The sequence below is a fragment of the Nesoenas mayeri genome (assembly GCF_963082525.1).
Source record: "Nesoenas mayeri genome assembly, chromosome: 13".
NCBI classification, from domain to species: Eukaryota; Metazoa; Chordata; class Aves; order Columbiformes; family Columbidae; genus Nesoenas; species Nesoenas mayeri.
Window position 1 is genome coordinate 15,568,169 of NC_137550.1, and position 24,751 is coordinate 15,592,919.

The 24,751-nt window shown below is 42.0% G+C and overlaps 1 protein-coding gene across 2 annotated transcripts in view; it reads right to left on the reverse strand.

Moving 5' to 3' along the window:
* FGF13 (fibroblast growth factor 13) overlaps positions 1 to 24,043 on the reverse strand; it is a gene marked incomplete at both ends in the record, with an annotated part of 234,537 nt that extends 210,494 nt beyond the window's left edge. For both annotated transcript variants that reach the window (XM_080352638.1, XM_080352636.1), the window contains one exon: positions 23,995 to 24,043. In XM_080352638.1, the coding sequence (XP_080208764.1) occupies positions 23,995 to 24,043 (49 nt within the window). The remainder of the gene's footprint in view (positions 1 to 23,994) is intronic.
* Between the last annotated feature and the right edge of the window lie 708 nt (positions 24,044 to 24,751).

Below are 24,751 nucleotides of genomic sequence, written 5' to 3' on the forward strand. Positions count from 1 at the left end.
ATGTACATCCTACCCTACAATATTTTCTGACTTTCCCCCAATTTTCTGGCCTGTCTGGCTGGACACGTGTGATGCTGAGTCAGGGACATAATTACATCAGGCAGCTCAACAGGTCTCTGAATGCAAGAAATAAGGTGTGATCCCCCTCTGTCTCACTGAAGGTGCTAGTTTGGGTCATTTTCCTTTACACAACACCATTTCCCATAAAACTTGCAGAAAGTATATGTCTTAAAGTCCCATTGACTTTTCCCAGTTCAAGCTTTACATGGGTAAGAATGTTTGACAGACCAAGTGATTGCACACAGTACTATCCTTAAGAAACCAAACTAGGACATCATATTTTCAGCAAATGCAGAGGTTGAATATAATTTGTTGTAACTACAAATCTAAAAGCCTAAGGACTTATACTTCACCTTGCATTTGCTAAGAATTGCTGCTATGATGAATGTGCAGCAGTGCAAGCTAACAAGGGAGCCATAATCTCAACTATGAAGGCGGAGTGCTACTGGGATGTATTTCCAACATTTTCTTATATTTCATATTATTTAGACTAATGCAAAGAATTTAACTTCACAGATATTTTTGCACCTTGGAAAATGACTGCAGATATCCATCACCAACCACAGACTCCTGCGTTTTGGACCAAGTATTGTGAAAGGCAGCATTTTCTTAACAAAATATTGCTCAGACCTTTCAATTTATGAACATTTACTGATAGGTTTGCCCCCATTTATTCACTTATTAAGGCAAACAGAATTCCTGGAAATGTTTTTTTATGTCCCTATCCACCAACTTAAAAGTCACTATCACTGCAAAGTCAGACCCCCATAGCATCCTGCACTCAAATGTTTTGCAAGTACTGATCATATCAGTATATTCCTTTTTAATGTATGTATTTCAACAGCTCATCTTCAAGTTCTCTATCTACAGTTTCGTCAAAACAGCTTCAGAACTGCATGCTAAGCTTCATAATTGTGCTAAGTAACAGAATCTCATAATCCATAGGCATCTATGAAAACTGTCTGAACTATTAATCTTACTTCCCAATGCAAAGTAACCAGATGTCTGTATATACTACCCCTTAGAAGTTGTATTACTTTTACATAATGGTGTTAGAGCAACAAAGCCACTTAGTCACTCAGTAAGGCACATAACCAGAGTTTTTAATTACACAAACCAAAATATCTTTCTTCCTTTCAGTTTTAAACCATTAAAAAACAAAAGGTATAGGACCCTTTTTGTGGCTAAACACTGTTCAGATATTTCTACTTACGCTGTACGGACAGTTCCCATTCCAAATTGAGCTTTTGCATACAAGGGCAGTGCAGAGGGGCACTAAGCTCTTCAGACACCCATTCCACAGTTTCTCACACCCTGGTGGTTCTCCATCCTTGTGTGACAGCACTGGCCATGCTGGGCACCACTCTCAGATCATCTTTCACCATGAACTTTCACCTTTGCAACCACTCTGCTGCAGCAATGACATGAGGACGGAGCTCATATCCCCAGCCACGCTCAGCAGAAAGGCTTCAATCCCAGCTGCTGTAAGAGGCAGGGAAGCTACACCTGTGCTTGTGCGGGTACCACACCACAAGGTTGCACATCAGGTTGGGAGCCCATAGCCCAGAGCCAACTGCAGCAGACATTGCCCAAATAAAGTCATTCCCAAATCTGTGCCCATTCAAACATAAGATGGGACCTGCAAAACAGCTGGAGTGATGAGCAGCAGCAAGATAAATAATAGCACTAGATCTGTGTAACAGGTTTATGTATATCCTTACATTTTTATATACAAATAAATATTTTACTTGTCTGATATGCATTATTTTGACCATATGTTACCAGCTATCATACTACCAGCCCAACTGGTTTTCCTTCCCACCCTGCTACCCCCATCTCTTTGCAAGTCAAATATTTTTGAGTCTTCACCTGGTTTCAATGAATATAATAATGTAATGAATCAATTTTTGGTTTATTACCTTTAAGATATCTTCTGCCTCTGATTACTTCTCAGTGTACAAAATTCACATGCAATCTGGAATATATAGGGCATACAAACTAATAATTATATAGGAAAGAGGTACCATTTAAATGTGTACCATTTCCATTTAAAATCCTGCTCATGTTTCTTAACACTCTGTATTAAAGCTGATTAAGGTTATATACTAATATTGCCTTGTAACTGCAAGAATAAAATTTAATATTTATTCCAAAGTTAATGAGTATGTATAAACTAGATTAACAGGGAAGCTATGAGTTATAGTGAAATATGATTTGCTGCACTGAAAACCTAGAAGAAATTATCTTGCAACATGTTAGATAGTTCTAATTCTGAGATTTAAAAGTTAGTGCCACAGGTGGCAAAAGAAATGAGCAACAGTCAGCTCAGGCAGAGAGATGGCTGTAGCCAATCTTTTAATCCCTCTGATGCCAATAAGGGCCATGTGAATGCCATTTCCACAATGTCTTCGAGATCTTCAACATCGATAATCAGGGGAATAAGAAATGCAGAGGATGTTCTTAAATCAAGGCATGAAACGCAAACCCCACCAGGAAACATACTGTCTTCTTCATAAGGGCAAGTGTCCCCTCCTGCGAGAAACACACTCTGAGTGCAGGTGTCAGCACCAAGGTTTAGCCCAACTTCTGGGCAGGACAAGCTAGAATGCGGCAAACTTCGAGGGCTACTGCTCCATCAAACAAGTCAGCTCTGTTCTCCTCAAGTCAGATGAATTACACAAGCCACACAAACCCACCTGGGCTTTCAGTTTGGGCTTTGTTTTCACTACAGAATACAAATCACTAATATTTTAAAGGATCCACTATGAAAGTGGTACCATTTTAATACCTCTGTGAAGGAAAAACAGAACAAGACCATATGTGACTGCAGTTTTCCCTGACTTTGACAGTTGCTTCACAGCCGCTGGCCACAGTCACATCTGTGCACAGATTAACACAAGACTCAGATGCCAAATAAGCCTGCTCAAGTGAACCATGAGTGGTAACAGAACAGCAAAGAACAGAGAATTTGTCTGATGAAAGCCTGAAGACAGCATAGTAATTACAAAGGTACTCTGAAATACCAGCCCCATTTGAACATATATTTAATATCTACAGAACTTCATCACCAGAAAGAGATCAAGCCTTCTTAACATTTTGTTTCAGAAGGTACGCACCTGTATTTCTGAAGAAGTGCAATTTGTTTATTTTTACAGAGATGTAATTAACATCTACAGAGTGGATAATATCCTTCACATCTGGTTCTGCTTACTGATTTAGCCAATCTTTAAAAACGGAGGCACGCAAACTGGAAAGCCAGACTCATTACCTTTGCAACAAAGACCACCAGTGGATTCCCACCAGGACTTGGCCTTATTAACCTTAGTTTTAAATTACAAAGTCACAGATGTACTCATCAGTTGCTTGATGAAGATTCATTTGCCAACCTCATCTCACAAAAGGACTAATTAACATGCAGACATTACAGGCTGATGATTGAAGTTGTTATAATGCAGGGCTATGGACAAATAGTAAAGGCACCTGCGTATCTGTAACAACTAAAAGCTCTCTCAAAAGTTCCAATTAACCAGCATAATTGCAAGACATTCAGTAAAAAGCAGCGAATTGCATCAGTCATAGGCCTATTCTGTGCACAGACAAATTAATTAATGCCTAATAGTGCAGCGCTGCTATAGCCATGGTGGTTTAAGGACAGAAAGAAAGGACTATATCACTTTTTGACTAATTTATTAGAAAGATTGAAGAAGTCTTTGGCACGCACCCCCTTCACCAGATCTGACAAAGCAGAAGCAAACTCCAAGCTAAATGCAGGTTATAGGCAATTACTCTCAATTAACCTAATTATCTTATTCAATTAGGCAACTTTAGCAAAAGGATGGTTAGCACTGGTGGAGGGAAGGAGGACATTGAGGGGGAGAGATGAAAGGTTGGCAGCTGTCAAGCAAGGAGATGGGACCTGAGGAAGAGAAAAGGGTTAGCAAGGAGTGAACTGAGAGAATAATAGATCATAGAAGCACAAACAAGGGCTTGGGCATTTCCAGACACACTCCAGCTCCAAAAGCCAAAGTTGTCTATTAAGTCCAGAGAGAGAGGCTGGATTTGATCAGCCTGCACCAGATTCAGAGTTCTCCTGACTACCGAGGACACACACCCCCATGACAGCCTCTCAACAGGAGGTCTGAAGACAGACAGTGTGAAAATCCCTGAGAAATTCCAGAGGAACATCCTGGGATCAGCTGGGGTGTGCAAATCCACCTGGAAGCTAGTGTTGATGCACAAGGCAGCAGCTTGCCTGCAAAGCCAGCTCCAAATTAACTCCAGGGCACTGCTGCTATGGGACCCACGAAGCAGTGAATGGCTGGAGACATTCCTCCCCAAGGCACCGCTTCCCTCTCCGTTCTTGTGCCAGATGCCTGTATCAGCCTGCAAGAACTATTTGTCCAAAAGCCTCCTTTTAATCTATTTTCCTGAGTGTTCGAAAGACCAGAGATGACCCATGATAGACAGGACAAGAAACCCATCTGTGCCCTTATCAAGAGACTTTGTTGAGCAGCATGTTTGATGCACTGCTGAAAAATTTGGTATTTCAATGTAGAAAGGTTTAAGTATAAATTTTAAACTGCATCTCTCTAATAATACCAACATTACCTGCATCACTTTGTTTTCCTGGCACTTTTAGGGGTGCACAGCACCACACATCACACTGTAGAATGCTGCAGGCAAGTGCCAGCTCCCCTCCAAATGGGATCTGTAGATTCAAGTTGGAGGAAGGGCTAAGCTATGGGATCCAGCAGCAAGCTGACAGACACACAGCTTCCAGGTCCCCAGGCTGTGACTCTGCACAGAGTTGTGTTTTTTCCATGCCTGTTCTCAGCTGGAATCACAAAATGCAGAGCATCTTGGTGTGCACTGCAGGTGCTTTCACTCCATTCTACAGAGGGTACTTCAGCATCCCATGGTGTGGGTAGGTCCTGTACATTTGGAGGCCTTTCCCCAGCATGACCATCCTTCGAAATCCAAATTCACTGGTATACAGCAACAACAACAACAACTCACCACCACACAACACACACCAAACAACAAACACCAAACCACAGAAATGTTGACTCTGTAGTAAGAACAAAGTTACTTAGGAAAAAAGGTGTAAGCTGTGTGTAGGGAGGGTCTCCTATTAAAAAAAAAAAAACTAAAAAAAAAGTTTATACATTTTCTGGCTCTTGATCTTTCTCAATTTTCCATTTTACCACTGTCATTTAACAACTCGCAGGCATTTGCTGGAGTTGCTCCTCTCCAGACACTTTCCTTCCCCTCTGTTTGTTTTCCTTGCAGCCACCCAATAGTCAAAAGCACTACACACACACATAAAACATCCAATAACCAGGTAAACACAGTGTATTTACAGAACAACTCCACCACAGATGCATTACTGAAGACCTGTGGATTTAACCTGAGCATATTTACCAGGAACAGAAAAATAAAAACTTGGACAAGTAAAACACAGAAGTGTTGGTAAATGTCAAGGGCAAAAGAAAACCCCACAAGCATTAGACAAACTTCACAGGGGGACGGGTTTCCCAGAAAAGGATATAATGAACATGTGATAGTACTGGAAAATAAGTGCCCTTGTAAGGTACACTAATATAATCTCTCCCCTCCAATGAAAAGCACTAAGATTTCATGCTAAGATTCTCCAGCAGCTAAGTGTTTCTAAACATATTCAGGGACAGAGAGATGCTATTTTGGAGATGCCTGGAAGTGTCTTCAGGAGACAAAAATGAAAAGAAAGACAAAAACCCAAGTCAGTCAATGACAAGTAATAACTGTATAATCCTGAGTCTGTATTGCCTGTCCGAACGTCAGCAGTTAAATGCACATTCTCCTCTGACGTTTTGCTTTCACGATTGCCTGCCTACTCAGTGCTCAGGCTACAAATTTCGGTCAGCTAATCCTGATCTGTTGAGAAGTTTTATCAGTATCTCCCTATTTAATAGCAACACTGCTACGTGACAACACAAACAAAACATGAACAGTTGGAGTAGTATATAGATTTCCTTGCATAACCACCAATATAAGGAATAAAGACAGTTTGAGGACACATACGGTCATTGAAAAGTTTTTCCACTGAAATGAGAAGCACCATGTTGTGCAGACCTTATTATTAATGAGAAGAATTTGCTTAGCTAAGCAGCCTGGAAAATCTAGTCTTTTGGGGGATCTACTTTCAGTGTGAAAGCACTGCGGTGAAGCCCATACACATGAAGCAAAGAAGAAACCCCTGAAATATGAAATATTAAATAGGTACTATTTGATTAAGGAAAGCTTCCACACATTATGTGCTTTATGCTGGAAAAGGACTTAATGATTTTGAAGACAACTATCAGTATCTAGTAGCTCCGCAACTGCAGGAATACACTCCACCACCCCTTTTGCTTCAAACCAGAGCACAGGATATTTTTTCATTCAACACATGGATGTAACGACTTAGAGAGTACCCTGCCCATAGAAACATGCACGTACCCAGTTTAAAAGAAACAAACATGAAACACAGAAGCACAGGTTTTACATTTTGGTGTAAATTTAAAAGCTAGGAAATTAGGATGACAGTCAACTACAATAAACTTATTCTGGCCAGCTCTTCACCTTTATGAAGATAAAAAGGTTAAATCTGATCAGAAGGGTTTAATTTACATCATACCCATTATTCTCAGGCAGAGGGCACAGTGTGGAATAATTTTTTGGGCTTTAGATAAGTACTCTTTAAAATGTCATTTCTGATAGGTTATGCACAGTTTCATAGTTTTTTTTTTTTTTTAATTATTATTACTACTTCACATCAGAGACAACTAATAAATCATCTCACTGTACCACCTGTATACTCCTGCTTATTTACCCAGCTCCTCCTTGAAGAAGCCCATTAACTTAAGGAAAAAACACAGAAGATTTAGAGATGAAAGTGAATAAAATTACCCAGAACATCCAATACCTACCGCAGGGCTACAACACAACATTTTGTGTACAGCAGGGGCAGATTTGTGAACTGCCCTGGACATCGCATGCACACCCCAATTTAATTCGCACCCACATCTCCCATAAATACACAGTACCCTTAAGCTGGGTCACTAATGCCTGCAGCACAACAGGAAAAGAGTCATAAATATTGATGCAGGAAAAATAAATGAACTTTTAGTGGAGGGGTGGGTCCTGTCTGTGATGCCCCAGGAGCCTCAGTGCCATCAAGCACTTTGTGGTGTCAAACCATAGTTTAAAGGCTTAATTTTATCCCAGCTCACAGGTCCCATCTATGCCAGTCAAGGCCTCCCATCCTCCATTTCAGCCTATTAATATCACAAAAAGTCAGGAGCCTTCTTTGGCCTCATCACCAGTTCAGGAAAGGACTCATGCTCCTCCTGATGAAGGTGTGAGAGAAAGTGCTTTTCACATGCCAGGAAAGCACAAACTCCTTCACCTCTAAAATCCAAAGTCCAGCACCAGCCAGCAGAATCTGTGTTTTGAAAAAATTGATTTAAAAAAAAAAGACATGGTTTTCTTGTTGAAAAGAGCCTTCTAATAATGGACTGTATAGATTACAGCTATTTCCATTTGGTGCTTAAATAGCACAAAAAGCAGTTCTTGACAAATTAGGGTTTTTAAATAACTTAGGGTAGGGGAAAAAAAATAATCACAACCAATTCATCTATTTGCAAGGAAAAGTCTCCCAGTAATCATCTCCTTCATAAAGGAGAGAAAACACAGAAAATTCTGCTCTACCCACTAAAATTCAAGTTTTACCACAGAGGCCAACAACAGACAGTGAGAACTGAACTCAGTAAGTCACTAACTGATTATCTCCCCCAGAGAACAATGCTGCTTTCGTATGAAGAACACGCAGTTATAGGTCTCTGCAAGAAATAGTTCAGAAATACAATGTGCAGATAATGTAACTGAACAAATATCTCATGGAAATGAAGGACACAAAACTTCAAATTAAACAGTGCCTGAATTGTCTTTGTCATTGACCACCTCTCATACAAGCTTAAACCACCACAGTTAACAAACCCAACCTAGAACTACAACTACACCATCAAACATGGGGCAGCCAAAGTTTGCACCCAACTGGACCTTATAGACAGAAAGACATGGTTGCTCGCATGTTTTTTATTCAATATCTGCTAGTCAAGGTGTTGTATTGTTATTCAAACAGTTCTCACTGGTATTCAGGTTATCTACAATTTGTTTGATCAGCCCAACCAAGAGAACAGTAAAGTGCAACTGGGGTGGCAGGAGGTGGGAACACGCTGAAAAAAAGCCTATATGGACCTGTAGAGAAGGATATCTGTTTTTTCACTGTATAGATGTCCATGCATAAGGAATCTGGGCTCTCTAAGGTGCATGCCTGAAGGCACATCCCGTGAAAATGCCTCCAGACACCAAACCTGTACACATGTATAATTTATTTCTTGCATGAATGAGTAGTTCCAACACCTCTGGTGTTTGCCAAAGAATCAAAGCATGAAAAATTAAAGCAAACTGACTACTCTCGTCCCACAGCAAAAACACATGTCATCACTCATCTCTGTGGCTACAGGCGCTGAATAATCCTCCATTTGTTCTAAAAGCAAGGACCAGCAATCCAAGGAGAAAAATATCACAGGTAGTATAACGGAAACAAAAGTTAAAAATCGACATTTAAATACCTTCAGCCTCACATGAAAAACTACTACTTACAGTAATCAATAGGTGTCATGTCCCCTCAAACTGGCAATTTTCTGCATGACCAAACAGGAATATTGTTGCCCACTAGAAACCAAATACCACCAGTACATCAGCATTTCAGGGTAAGACTCACCCTGAAACGTTTACCTCTCAATACTGGAAATCTTTGAGGCTTTTTGAAACCACAGATGGATTAATAAAATTGACCAAATATGACAAGGGACTAAACCAGCTCTTTTTTTTCTAAAGCCAATGGCAAAAATCAAACCAATTAAAATTATGATCCCAGTCAGTTTTAGTCAATTATTAGCACCTCAGGCAAAATACTGCTAGAGTAGAGTTGGTTTCCAATTTAGCTATCAGTATGACAAGGGAAGGGGCTGGAAGAGATGGAGAAAGGCATTAATAGTAACAGAAACAAAGACAAGAGAGCTTGGTCCACACTGTGGGCACTTTGCATCAACTTGCCATACCTGTCTGACAGCAAGCCTGGCCCAGAGCAAGAATAAAAGCAGGACAGAAAGAGGAAAACTTAAAGGGAAGCCAAAAAATAAAGGTGCGCACACACACAACCAATAGGGTTTTTTATTTTTAAATCAGTTTTAGCCAAATGTTCTCAGGAGAAACATTTTCAACGGGCATGTGATAAAAGCACCTTGCACAGAGCACTACAGACATTCCGTGGAAATCAAGTCCTCTCACCTACCCAAGCAAAGCAAGTGTGCTGGGAATATTAACACCAAATAAGACTGAAAAATCCCACTAGATTGGCAAGTGCCACATCAAACCATGTGATGAGTCTACCAAGGACACCCTGCATATCTACATGCGATCTGCATTATGGAATCGCGTCAGTTGGCTTCATCCAGGATAATAAAATGTAGTCATTGTGACAGCAGTAATGTCTGCAAGGGGCTGGAGGAAAGAAGGCAATAACTACATCAATACCAAGAAATTAATTTTGCCTAAGGCAGTGTGCTTATTTTACAAGACACCTTGCAACAAGAGCAGCGTGTCAGTCACATCAACAGCACGGATACATCAGCCACAGGGCACTTAGCCAAGCAGGCTGGACCACCAAGTAATACTGACAGAAAAAACATACAGGATGATGCTTTTCTGAACACTCCTAACTGGAGCAGTCCAAATCAAAAAAAAAAAAAAAAAAGAAAATAAAACAAAACAAAACCCAAATGATCAAACAACAAAAAAATCCCTATAGCACAGAAGCTAAAAATAAGATTTGGCAATACTGTTTTTCATCAGCTCTTCCCCTGGGCCTGAAAGGGAAGAACTTGCAGCAAGTAACACCTGACATCACTTTGGATCCAGGATCACAAACAACGCAACTCATCAGTTCCTAATAGTTCACACGCAGCTTGAGCAAAGATACTGTTTTCCTGGGGACGAAAAGAAGACTGATAAATTATTACAACCCTAAAAATATCATGGAGTGACAAAGTGGAAGGCTGGGTCCAGAGGCTGATTTTTCTGCCTCTTCTTGTGCACGTATGCTTGATGTGCATGTGAGTTGTGTGTTAAGACATGGCAGATAAGACCAATTGCCCATTTTGGGGATAAGGACGGAACTTTTCTTTGCAGGAAAGACTAGCAAGGTGCCCAGTCTTCTTTTGCTGTACCCTCCAATGGTTCAGGCTGACCAAAAGTAGGTCCTTATGATTTATGAGGCCCTTACAACAGCACAGGAAGGATTTACACGTTTGTCATCCTACCTCAATTTGTGGATAGTATCCCACAGAGGCAGAGAAACTGAAAAAGTGGCCAGTTTCCAGAGGCAGTCAAGGCACAGGAAATAATTAGTGAACTATATTAGCCTACTGAGAGATGGACAACCATGAGTCTTTGCAGTGTAGGTTTCCTTCACAAATACCATTAATTGTTCTTCCAGATGAAGGGAAAAGAATCAAGACACAACCTGATTCCTGTAGGACAGGCTGAAGAAAAGACTAAGCCAAGTACAAGCAAAGAAGAATGTTTAATAACATAGCACCTAGCAAAATGCATTTTATTACAAAAGATGGAAACTCGGCTACCACAATGCCATATCAAAAGAAAGCTCCTAAAGGTTTCAGTCTTCTACTTTAAAATCTGCCCTGCACCCTTCTCCTATGCCTGCATGTCCTGATCAATTAGCTTACGTCAAAGCCTTGTTACACACACACCGAATTTTAATTGATTTACTCAAGTCAGTGAGCAAGGAATAATTACATCTTGAAAAACAAAGCCAGGCAGACTAGGGCAACCCACTCCATTGCCATGAGACTTAAAAGTTCAAAACAAAGGCGGATCTGGTTTCATCCCACAGTTTGATCATAAGCTTCAAACTGCTTGAGATGCTGTCTTAGCTGAGCCTAATCATAAGCCAACCCACTGTTTTTTCATATCAGTGCAGCCAGGGTATTAAGCTTACAAGTACAGTCATGTTCCATTTAAAGCTATTGTTTATCTGGCAATAAACTTGCAGTAATCAAAGTAGTATTAGCTTGAATTTATAAAGCATGAGCCGTTCTCTCTACATTGTATAACAGACACACCCTATAGCATATTGCAAATCTGAATACTGGTTAGAAAACACACACAAAACTAATATTTCCATACTTTGTGGTGGTTTTAGACAGGGTCAAAAATTGATGCCACCACCTTTTAAAGATTCTTTATTCCCACCATATCCATCAAGGTATTAACCATCCGTCAAGACCTTTGAGTCAGAAATCTTTATGCTTGTGGATAAAGATAAAACATAAATGACGAAGAGATAAAGATGAAGAGAATGGAAGAGACTGAATTATGTACTTTTGATACCATAGTTCCCAAAGCCAAATTTTGAAGCACAAACTACCATAATACAGTGGAAATTGAGAAGTGGCAGCTGCCTCCAAGGCCATTCAGCATCTTACGTTGTAAAATTTCATGCCACACTGTTTCAGTGTAGCATCTTCCAGAAGACCTTTGAGAATGTAAACTAAACACAGCAGTCTACTACCTTTTATTTACCAACAGGGTTTTCTGCTGGTTTGCAAGATCGGATTTCAGAAGCTAAGTTTGCCTTGTATACTTTAGTCTCTATCACGGCAATTCGTCTTGCACACACAAATCCCTTATCGCAAAATTAAGACTCAGTACAAAATGTAATGTTTATACTAGCCTAATTCAGGCTTATTTTAAAACACAACATTTATTCAATGCAAAAATACTTTTTCTTAAAAAATAAATAAATAAAAGACAAGACATTTAAAATATTCATCACAACAGCGGCCAGCACCTCAGCACTGTAAAATGCAAAGCATATCACACTCCCACTGAGGATATTACTCAGCAAAACTGATACTGAGCAGCACAAACCATGTTTCAATCTAACCTGACAACCTGACAAGAAAGTCCTGGTCTAAGTTCTGTTCTTTAGAAGGTGTCACCCAAATAAACACAGCTATCTAACCTGTAGAGTTATTCAAACACATATCCTATCCACAGTGATACTTTAAAATATTTAGAACAGTAAAATAACCCAGTAATTAAAGATCCTACTGATGAGGAAAAAGCTCTTCAATAAAAGACATATATAAGAATCAGCTGTTTTACACTGAGTGGAATAAATTGCTGATGAATTAATAGGAACCATTTTAACAACTTTATGAAAGAAGAGTAATGCATTATCTTCTCTTAGTGACAGAGGGACTACCTGACAAACAGCACATTCATGCAGGCTTGAATGAGAAGGATGAAAGTGTGCTACATTTTGGTGGTGTCTTTTATAAACCTTTTGTCACTCAGTATTCCTTATACACATTGCTCCTTCTGAAATACATTTAACGTACGAATTTGTGATAGTATGAACAGGGATATGTCACATTCACTGATACAGGGCTCAGACCAGACTGCTAAGTGGTTTTGGGCAAATGAAAATAGGAGACATTCAGCACCTCGCAGGACAGATTGTCAAGGCTTTTTGGAGTGTTGTAGGTTGTCAAACTCATCTTCTTTCACTACAGTCTGGTATTACTGCTAAGAGTCTCACAGACAGGGCTGTTGGTGATTCTTTGTTGTCAATACTACTACAGAAGTTAACCCCATTTATGGCATTAAAAAATACAAGTGTCTAAATCTTCTTTCTACTACTATCTACTACTACTGCTTTATCAGTGAAAGCAAGATTTGACCACCAAATTCAAAATAATTATACCTGATAATTATTCAGGTAAGTCTTGTAGTAGCACACACTTTAAATTCAATGGAAATTTGTGTATCCCTCAGTCTACACATTACCTTCAACATACTAGTAAATGTGTCAGTCTCTGTGAAATTCCCCAGCTTTCGAAAAAAATCAAGTAATAACCCCACATTTCACTTTTGGGGTCACAAGCCTCACGGACACTGGTGCCAGATGTGGATTTTCACAGGACTGGTTATTAGAGTAGCCCTTGTACCTGGCGCCAGTACAGGATAGGTTTTCTATATGTATATACACACCACACAGAGCTGTGTCTCCCTTCTTCTATTTTCAATGTAGCCATTAAACAATTTTTGTTTGTTTGTAGGCCCAGTTCTGTCTCTTTTAATTAGAAGTTTAGCCTCTCCTGCCACTTTACGATTTGGGTGTTTTTCTGACAATCTGCAAAGCTCCCAACTGGCGGAAAAGCTACTTAGGTAATCAACTCAGTGAGTTAACCTGGTATGCAAAGCCATATTTCCCTTTATACGCTCAGTATTTGCAAGAGCTCAAATGCTCATGGTTTTGCCAGCTCCTGCCAACAGTGATGATAAGCCCATATCTTTGGTCCTCTTATGAAAAGTCCTGGAGTTGCAGTGAGTTCATAAGCTTCTTTTCCTCCCGGTGCCTCTCTATCTCCATCTCTGTGCCATCGCTCACTTCATCTCTCTCTTGACCCTGGCTCCACTGAAACCCTCTCACTGATCACCTCCTGCCTCAGCTACCCCATTGCTTCTTTTACAGTCTTCATAAATCCACACTCTGCAGTGAGAAAAATACATAGCCAGGCTATTATTACCCTCCCAGAAACTGTGATAAATTATGCCCATAATATCCCTTCTTCCATTACATTTTTCAGCTTCTTCATTCTCTCCACAGCCTTTTCAAAGCTAATTTTCTATCATTCAAAGTTGCACAGGGTTTGCTTTCTCCTGCCACTCCATCACACTTTCTCCCTCTTCCTTTCTCATCCCAGCATCTTTTATTCCTACCACAAATTGCAAAGCAATTGAAAGTTCATCTTTGGCCATACGATGTGCATTGAAACAAAACAAAGATGCTTCCAGTCCAAAAGGCACATATGCAACATCTCCCTGCCTCACTACAAAGCTTCCTGCCATCCTCAACACTGACTTGAAATTGTGCCTTAAAATAAATAAATAAATAAATAAATTGTTATATGCCAAAATGTACTCCTGATATTATTCAGAAGTGCCAAATCAATTTTTCTGGTCATACTCAAAAGTCTTGCAAAAGCATCCTGGGTTTTGGCTGGAGGGCTTCTCAGATCACGAGTGGAACAAGGACACAGATAGAAAACCTGACATGTCTTTTTCCTTAAAACAATGTCTCTTTCTCCTGAGTAGCTTCAAAGAAGTTTTGCTTATGTCCCAATAGGGAAACAAATACAAATATTTAATCCCTGAAAGTTGCCTTGAAAGAGAATTGACTGTTTTCTCAGCTCTGCATAATCCTGCTCGCCTCTACGTTCACAGCTGCCACTCAAACAAAGTGTCCTGAACAAGAAGGTCTACCGTTCCGGAATGGGCTGCTAGGAAAAAGTACAATTCCACCTTCCTCCTGCCTGCTATGTTCTTCTATCCTTGTTTATGAGACTTGGATACCCTATATGAAAAGACTTACACCAGTCTGTTACTCCCAACATCACAGAAATCTTATGATAGAAATTCCTCCCAAAGACAGATTTGTAAAAACAAAACAAGACCAAAACCTCTCTTCCAGCCAAAGAAACCAAGGATGCCGCTCCCCAGTGGCCCACTAACACAAGCCTGTAAGCTCAACTGGCCAGATACTGAGCAAACTCCAGCATTAAAATAGACTTACTGCTTTATCGGACTCCCTGGACAGGAAGTATCCCGACACCAGGTAGAAGAGAAACAGGTCACACTTGATCTCAAAAATCTTTTCTCAGCTCCTAAGACTGGCATTCACCTTCTTTCTGCTGCTGTAGCCTTCCCATTAGGTGATCAGGAAGATTCCTGATTCCTGCTATTTTATTCCTTTTGACTTATTTCACTTTTACCCCCTTTCATTGACTTCCACTGAAATAAATACATAGAAAATAAATAAATAAACCCCACATTCTTTCTTCAAAAAGCCAACATGAGGCAGAGGAGGAAGAAAGGAAGCAAATGAAAGTCCTTCCAGTTCTCCTTGCCCCAATCACTTGAAAACAGTTCGCTATTTTTGGCAGGCTCTGAACATTCAGTCACTGGTATGCAAGATGAGAAGCAAACATAAAGCAGAGCACATGACAAACCTGCCCTGATTGCACATCAGTTTGGTTGCAGAGACCTTTCTCTTATTTACAGTCAGAAGTAATATTACTTCAACATCTGCAGCAGGGGGTGGAGGGTTGGAGAGAGCACCTGCTCTACATGGTGGTCCCAAACAATTGCAAGTCATGATTCCTCCAGGAAATGTATACGCCTGTAATTCCCACCAATACTACCACTCCCCAAAATACCATCACATCTTTATTTCGCTAGAAGAGAAACTTTCACAGTTCAGGTATTCCAGCTCTGCACCCCATAAGAAGTGACAACAACTCGCAGTGGCAATTGGTTCCATCATAGTTTTTTATTCTCTTGCAGCACTTGGAGGAGCAAAGTATAAGTGACAGCAGTCTGGAGCACTGTAGATAATTACAATTAAAAAATTTAACATTTTCAAGGCAGTACTGTAGCACAGCTTGGGCAGATTGAGATGTAAGAGCAACAAAAGGAATTTCTGTGTCTACTGAATATAAAAGATAGCTGTACTGAAATGCACAGCAGATGTAAAATCTAAAGAAAAAAAAGCTTCTACGTAAGCAATTTGACAGCACATTGACAATGTATGGAAGTAAATCCAGCCTAAGCTACTTGAACAAACGTTGCAGCCGGTATCAATGAACTACATAGAGATTTAAGGGAAAAAAAAAGAAAAAGAGAAGGTCTCTCCACTTGTGTGTCTGCTGGGCAGGTAAGAGTGTGTTTGAGTCCAAACATGAGCAGACGACATGCTGCAGTTTGTGTGGAGCTCATTCTGCAACACTCCCTTAGCCCATCAGCTGTCCTCCCATGTCCTCTCCTGTTATGCTTTCCTTTCTGGTTCTTTCATGCTTGCTTTCCATTGTATATTTCTTATTTTTTAACAAAAAAATCAGAAATACTTCTACAATTTGAGGAAAGAAGTCACCTCCAATAGAAAAGGAAAAACTCTGAGGATTCAATACACAAAACAGAGCGGGAGGGGAGGCACCAATTTAGTGCTAATCACCACCAGACTTGCAAATACAGGCTACAAGGGGCAGGGGAAAAACGTTCACAACTCTTAAGCTTCTATAATTAAACCAAGCATGTGAATAAAACCTACATGAACCTCCCAGAACCGGTGAACTCTCAGCCATCACCTCCCTCTTCTGCCTCTCCCAGATGAAACCACTGACACACGGGAACAGCCTTCTTGTTCCAGGAGAAAGAGGGAGTTTTCCCTTTCATTCCTTTCACTTGTCCCATTCTAATAAGAAGTGCAATTAGCAGGTTACCTTTGTCATCAGTTGAGGCTGAGCCATAAAACCCACATCTGTCACCAAGTGAGGAATATGTTTAAGGTTTTGTCTTTATTGCTCAACATCAGTTTTTGTTGGCAACAAGTTAATTTTCCCCAAGTTGAGGGTATTTTGCCCATGACAGTAACTAGTAAGTGATCTCTCTGTCGTTATCATCTTGACCCATCTCATTTTCTCCCCATCTCATGGAGGATGGCGAGTGAGAGAGGGGCTGGGTGGGTGTCTGGCAGCTGGCCATGGTCAACCCACCACATGAGTGTTTTCCTTCTTGGCACAGTATATTTTCAAGGGGATGGAGGAAGAAGAAGATTAGAAAAATAATCGCATGGGTGTTACAACTACAGCTGATTAAATCCCACATCTGCGTTGCCAGTCCCAGTTGCTAAATCTTACACGAACAGGGGGACAGGAGCCCACCAGCACAGTACAGCAATGCCATGGATTCCCTGGGCTGGCATCAGAGAGCGATGCACAGAAGTGATGCAGTCACTTTGCAAAAGCCAAGAACTACCCGTGGACTACTCAGCTCAGATGAGGAATACACGAGGCGTAAGTTTGATCTGATCCCGCTAAGACAAAAGAAATTTGTCTTAAATCGGGTAGCAACTAAAAGTACATGTATCAAAAATACCAAACACTGGTTAAACAATTTATTCTTAAAGAGATCAACAGAGCCTTATATCAATTATGTCAAGCCTCAGCTGAAAAATATCTAGAGATTACTTGGGCCACAGAACAGAGTAATCTCTATAAATACACTTTCATTTCAGCTACAATCACAACCACAGCGTCAAAGGTAATGAACCACCACTAGTTCAGAGTTAGTCAATCTTGAACAATGTATACATGATGCAACCCAGACCACTGGCAATTCAATTGCTATTTCAGGAATACCTTTTCTTCTCACTTCATTTCAGTCCCTCTCCTCCCTCCCATCTCAGAGTGATGCTCTAATTATTCAAACAACGTAAGCAGCATTCAATCCATGCCAGCTTTTTCTTCCTTTAGCACTGACCTTGCCTTATACATCACTCTCACAAAACTAATTAAGTGGAGAACAGTCTCACTTTTCACTCTCTTCATGAAAAGAACTGAATTGTTACCTGCCTGAGGGTGCAATTCAAATTATTTTCACCTTCATTTCTCTCAGCAAAACAATATAAATATTGAGCAAGAATTTAAGGAAATCCTTTACCCAAGTTACCACACCAAAAAAAGTAACATTATTATTGTAAATAACATACTCCTTTAGTTTTTTCATTTTGTTTTTTTAACATGTTTCTTTTGACATAAGCTTGGCCAAGACACATTTGGGGAAAAGTGGGGAATGTTAAGCCAAGAGACATAGTTGAGGAAAGAAAAACAATGGTTGGGGCACATAGACCCTAGAGCCAGGCTTAACTAAGAGGGATCCAAGTGGTTAAGAAAGCTTCAGTCTCACAAAATAGATCTGAAACCACTGGATTTATAAAAGCGTTCAGTAATCAGAGCAATTCATCTCTAATAGATGTTAACTCACGAAGGTCCTAGTCTGAAAATACTCAGCTGTAGGTCACCTTGGATGGGAAGCTTGTCCTCCCAGATTTACAAATGTTCTGTTTGTACACAGGATTGACCACATATCTATATTCACAGGGAATTTTATAAAAACATGCGCTGCTTGCAGGGAAGAGACTGAGCAACACGATTGGCCACCTCTTTGCTCCTGAGGAAGTGTTTCATGCAACTCTGGAGCCATCCCTTCTCCTAAACACACTGTAGCAGTAACACACAATGAGGAACAAGAGGAAGAAAATTAGCATTCATTTGACCCAAGACTACACTGCAGCAGAAAATTCCCAAAGCGTAGGGGCAAGATCAACGCCTTGCAGGAAATCACAGTAAATGGCACAAATACATCTAATGGAAAGTCTCCAGCATATTGTGGGTGGCCACAGAGAGGAGATAACAGAAGGCTGAGCCATACAAATCCTTATGCATCTGCTGTGGATGCCAGTACTGACCCCTTTTCAGCCCCCTGCAATGCTCTCTGGGGCTACTCATCCTCCAGGCTTCATCTGCCTGGGAGTTTTTCCTTTTAGGATGAGATCTGGCATCTGTCAGGAAGCAACTATTATTAAGTTTTGCTCTAGAAGTAAAAAAGATTACTATCTTTTACTACATGCCAAACAACACAAATTCTTTGCCACGGATAGCAGCCGTACAAGAACATGCTTTATAACAAGCCCTGAAGTCTGGTGTGTGTCCCTAAAAATACTGCCTTGCTGTGGATTTCTTCAGCTAACACTGAAAACCATTGTAAAGCATCAGTGCAAATGTACTGGCATCTTGATCTCAAAGGCCACTTGCATTTTTTAATTGCTGGTGTTTTACAAACAGATGTCAGGGACCACCACCTTGGGATTTAGAGGGAAGGATGTTCCTTTCATAAATGTATCTTTTATAAAGAGTTACTGTAGTTTTGGAACCATAGTCACAGATAATGAGTCATAACAGGAGGTAGTTACTGTAAATATTCCAAGCATGGGGACATTAACAACCACCCACTAATCAGAGGCAATGCCACAGGCAGACACAGAGAACTCCCACTGGTGTCAATGGGAATTCTGAATGGACCAGGACCTCAGCCAAGAGCCGAGTATCAATTGTAACCTGCAGCATTAATATCCAGGATGGGGTGGGTTGTACCTCAGATTTTGGCTGTCACTTTCCAGTGGGCGATACAGGCAGCTATTCAAAGTGGATCTGCAATCTCAGATTTCATACAGGAGGCACAGAGCTTTCTAATGTGAAGTGAACAAAGTAAAACCATTGAGTTTAACTACTCATTCTTTAGCGTCATTAAACCTTTACAATACAAACACAAGTTCCGATCCGTAACTCAATAGTACCAATTGACCACAATCAGACTCAAAGTACTGCTGACAAACCTCTGCCTGAATGGAGACTCAACTTCAGATGCCAACCTGCTGCTGCTGGTGAAGACTGCTGGGGCTTTTTGTCCAGGATGCAAAAGAACTGGTGAGCAAATCTCAGATAAAATGACAAAGCAATGCCCTGACTCCCACCTGAGCTCCCCAAGCAGCAGATAAGGTGCTGGCACGCTGCTCCCTTCCCCCTTCTTACACGGGTGTGCACTTGCTGCTAATTTTGATTCCGTGGCCTCAGCCCAAGACATGGTCAGCTTACATGTCGCCTCTGCGCTGCTCGTCTTCAGTCTCTGAAGTAAGTTACTGTCTCATGATTCAGTACTATAGAAATATAACTGTTGAGATCAGCTGCTTTATTTTTGTCAGCTTTTCTACAGACCTTTCAATCATAAGTTGCATTATACTATATTTCCATAAAGCCAGGAAAAGCAGTAATAGACACCTCAAAATTCTGACTTCTATTTTTCCTCCCAAGCGCTTTCTTTAAGTGCTTTGTTTTCTGCTGTCGCTAAATTAGAATAGTACCTACACTTCCAAAGCCTTTACCCTTACTGTCACTATTTCAATACACTCTTCTCAGATTAGAAGCTATGAGTGTCAAAAAATACTCCTGTTTTGCTTTCTGAAGAATAAAATATGTTCTACATTTACCCACTGCCTACAGCTGAGGTTATCGGACTTCTGGGCAAGGCTATCAAAGTTTCTTGCAGTGAGAGCATGGTGATAGAAAAGAACCCATTCCCCACATCAACAGAACATAATCCAACTGGTAAAAAGAAAAACAAATGCAGATGAATCTATTCCTCAGATTTTGTTTCAGGCTCTCTACTCCGTTCCTTGGTTTTCCTTGGAGGAGCCACACAAATTGCAAAGCAGCCTCTGGAAAGAGCCTAGCTGTAATATTAGACAGCATGAGCTCTTTAAGGCCCAGATCCAAAGTACAAGGATTTCAGCAGGTCTCGGCTCACTTTCTAATGCCCTATATTCTCCTACTGCCCTGTGCCCTCCCTCAAACAGAAGGTTATCAAATATTTAATTCAAAATGGGTTATGCTGATACAGCCCCAAGGCTCGCTTGGGGACACACTGGATATACTGTTCTCCAAGCACAACGCAAAAGCTTTTTGAGGAAGAATTGGAGAAAGTCATCTGTCCTGCCACACACCAGCTACATAGCAGGAAAAGAACCCAATGGTGGGAACCGTGCTGCTGCCCATGGGAATATACCCAGGAGTGTTTCTTGAGCACATAACTAACCTTTATTGAAGAAGAGCTGTTATCAACCACCAGACCAACACTGCAGGATGCTGAGCTGTTGTTACCCAGGTCCTCATCCTCCTGCTAACCTCAAAGAGAGCACGAAGTGAGAAGAGACACAGGAACCTGCCCCATGCTTGAAACCACCAGCACAGCCAGGACAAGGCTGCTCTCCAAACCAAGCTGCTTGCACCACAAGTGACCCCCACGCTGGAGCCACAATCTACCAATCTACCTTTGTGAGACAGCTTGGAGGCTACTGGGGCTTTCAGCATCCTGCAGCTTACTAACCCTCACACAGTTTAAAAAAAATAATAATGCAGTGCCATAATCTCATACACAGACATTCACAGTTAATCCAGCATTTTGCAGAAAGTAAAGGTGCACATCCCTGCCTTCACTATGTTAATCCATAAGCTTTATTTAGATTGGGATAGTTAATTCTCAAACGTCCGCAGACAGTTTTAAAAGCAGCCAAATTTTGAGTGAAACAGTCATCACCAGGTTTTCTAGGCAGGACTTCAAAGTGAGGCAAACAAACTCTGCAGCGAGCAGTTACTTTCCACTTTGGCTTAAGAAAAGACATTGAAAAACCTATTTGTTTAAAAACAGATTTTAGTACTTCTGTTACACCTGCACAACTCCACTGACAACACCACAGGCTTTACAAAACAGGATCATTTAACTGAAAATACCCATTGCAAGACTGTAACCACTTGCACTAGATTGTGCTGATTCCTACCAAGACACACAGCTTTTCAAGGTTCCATATAAATCAGGCTTTTCTACAAAGACCCACCCCAAAAGCTGGCTGTAGAAAGTGCCATTCAACATCTAATACAAAGCAGCACCTTACATTAGGGCTGAATGTTCCCCTTCCCAAGTTTTGTAGAGAAATACAGCAAAGTCTCATCATATGCACAACCTGCAATGCATTAGAAAGCTTGAGGGGTAAGAAAGGCTGACACTAGTCTCAATAAGAAAGTACTCACATTTATTATGCAAATATAGCCCTGAGAGACCTGTATTAACAGCAGGTATTAAAATTACATTGTACATCCTAAAAAATGTGGGGTACATGAACATATTGTATAAGCTACTCTCATATGACACCTGATTACATTGTTTAAAAGAGTGGTTAACTAACTCCAAAACATACAAGCTCCTGTCAGGACTGAAGTATACCCAGTGCCACAGTACAGCTGCTTCCTTTGCAGAAAAAGTACTATTTCACTGTTTAATAACAACCAACAACAAAATCAATCATCCTGTTTTTATTATGGCTAGACACAAATTAAACATTTCCACTAAGAGCAATAACACTCACAATCACCAAAACAAAATTTAGGTAATTCAGAAAAAAAAGAGCATTTCCTATTTTACTCTCTGACATAGCAAGCTAAAGAAGGCCATACAGCCTATACATTAACTGGCAAATACCACTGTACCTGAACCTTTTTAAAAGCACATTTCACAGACCATAACCATCACTCACTTTTCTATAGCAGTACCAAACTCTCTCGTATGTGTACCTAAAACTGTCTCTTTGTAATAATGGAGAAAGTTTTAATACAAGCTGGAGGAGTGTACCAGCATCTGCTGGAAGCAGAGTATCAGCATAAACTGTTTTTCTTGGGATTCTCAGAATATACACCTTCTAGTACACTATCACTACAGGAATCAAAGCCTTGCCTAAGTCATTACTAACTCATTAACAGCAGATACAAACGCCTTTGTCCTTGTGTTTTGAAATACACGTTTCCCCCTATAAACAGGCAATTTGAAACATGAAGTTAAAATGTCATTAAAACTTGTAACTGTAGCACAAAACAGAATACATAAGATTGATTTTAAAAAATAAGCTTTCAAGCAAGTATAGCACAAGTATGGTAGATTGTTTACCTGGAGGATTGTAACACAGTTCTAAACCATGCAAAATGATTCCTCAGAAAGGTGGGAATCTTTTGTTCTGCATCGTTTAATAAATTATTTAAAGAGCATCTTAGTGAATAAGGCCACCATAAAAACAAAACACTCAACGTCAAAGAAAATAATGTAAAGACTTTAAAAAAAAAGTATTTATTTAGAAAATATAAGGTTTTGCGATGTTTCTTAACTGTGAACTTTATTTTGTTGCTGGGAGAAATAAAAAAGAAAAAAGCTGATGAAAACTAAGGTTTTGAACAAAAGATGTAACATAGATCTGCAAAGGCAGAGTTAGGGGGAAAAGAACATTAAAGAAAAAGGTCTCAACAATCCAGTGCTAAACACAAACTTTCAAAATCGAGACACCAAAAAGTTTTTTAAAAATAATAAGAACTGTTTTGATTTGATCTCTCAGGCTGCTAAAGAACTAAATGACAGGAAAGCGCTCATTACATTTTATAAAACTGGTAAATAAGAAGCAGTTTTTTCCTCTTCCCGGGAGGCCAAGAGCGCACCCTTCAATTGAGTATCCCAAGAGCACCGCACAGATGCACGTTTGAGCAGACGTACAGACCTATCTACAAATACACAGAAAAACTACTCGCTGGAGACAAACCCAGCGCACACACACCAGCTACTGATCGCATGTTCCCCTACACCCCTAAGCGCAGGTAACACCGCAGAGCGAGCGGCGGGGGATGGGGGACCCGTCCGAGCTGGGGGCAGAGCCACCTGTGCATGCACCCCCGGAGAGGGACACCTGCATGCACCCCCGCAGCGGGGCACCGTACCCCGCCAGGCATGCACCCCCGGAGCGGGCACCCCCTCCCCTGCATGCCTCCAGCCGCCCCTGAGGGCGAGCCGGGTCGGTGCCCAGCCCCAACGGGGGGCGGGGGGGGGTCCGCATGCAACCCCCGCCCCTTGGCACCTGCGGTGCCCCGGCTCCGCGTCTCCATGGCGATGGTTTCCCCGCTCCACCGCCCCGGCTGGGCCCGGGGCCGCCTGCAACGCCGAGCACCCGCCCGGCCAGTGGCAGGGGAAGAAGCGAGGCCCAGCCGGCTCATCCCGGCGGAGGCTGGTGGGGGGGCACTTACTTTCGGCGGTGCCGCATTGAGCCGGGCCACCCTCCCCCGTGCCGAGGTGCCGGTGCAGCGCCCCGCACGCCGGGCACAGCCAGGTGCCGACTCCCCACCTGTGCCCGGGGCAGGGGTCCCCAGAGCTACGGACTTTCCCCGGAGCGGTGCCCCCCCTGCCCTCCTTCCACCCCCCCCAAGCCCAGTAAGGTCGGGCTGTCCGCGATCGGGCCGGGGAACATGCTGTTTATCGGAGCGGCTGCGCTTGCCTTACCCTTGGAAGCATCTTTCTCTTCTTTGGGCTTGATCACCTTTCCGCTCATAGACCCCAGCTTGGGTGGGAAAATCCCCAGGAGCGTCGCGGATTCCGGCTGGACTCAAAAGAAACCTCGGGCGGGGGGACAGCGTGGGTGTGTGGGGGGGATCCTCTACGCCGAAAAGGCAGAAATAACACCAACAGAAGGGGAGGAGAAATAAAAAAGAAGAGGAGCCGGCGAGCTGCCCGCTCCCCGGCGCGGAGCCTCGGAGTCCGGCGGCGCCGCCGCGGTGCCTGTAGAAGCAGAGCGGGCGGTGAGCGGGGGGCTCCGGCAGCCGCAGCACCGAGCCCCTGCGCCGCTCGCCGTGCCGGAGACAAAAGCGATTTTCCCTGTGCCTGCCTGGCCCCGGCCCCCTCCTTCCCCCCGCCTCCCCGGCTCTGCCTCCTCTCCCCAGGGCCAGGGAAGCGCAGCCGGTCCTGGAAGTCCCACTAACCTGGGGGAGGGGGGACTTTGGGTTTTGTGTGTTGGTGTGTTGGTTTTTGTGTTTGGCTTTTTTCTTTTTTTCTTCCTTTTCGCATCCTCCCCTAATAATAATAATAGGACGGAGCAGCAGAGCTGCAGCCGCGGATAGGAGGAGGACGCGAGTCCCCGGCACTGCAGAAGAGGCGGCAGGTTTACGCTCGCCAGCAGCAAGGAGAGCTGGAGCCAGAGCTGCCCCTCCAGCCCCTCCCTCGCCCGCGCATCCCCCTCCCCATCACCCAGCCCGAGCTCCCT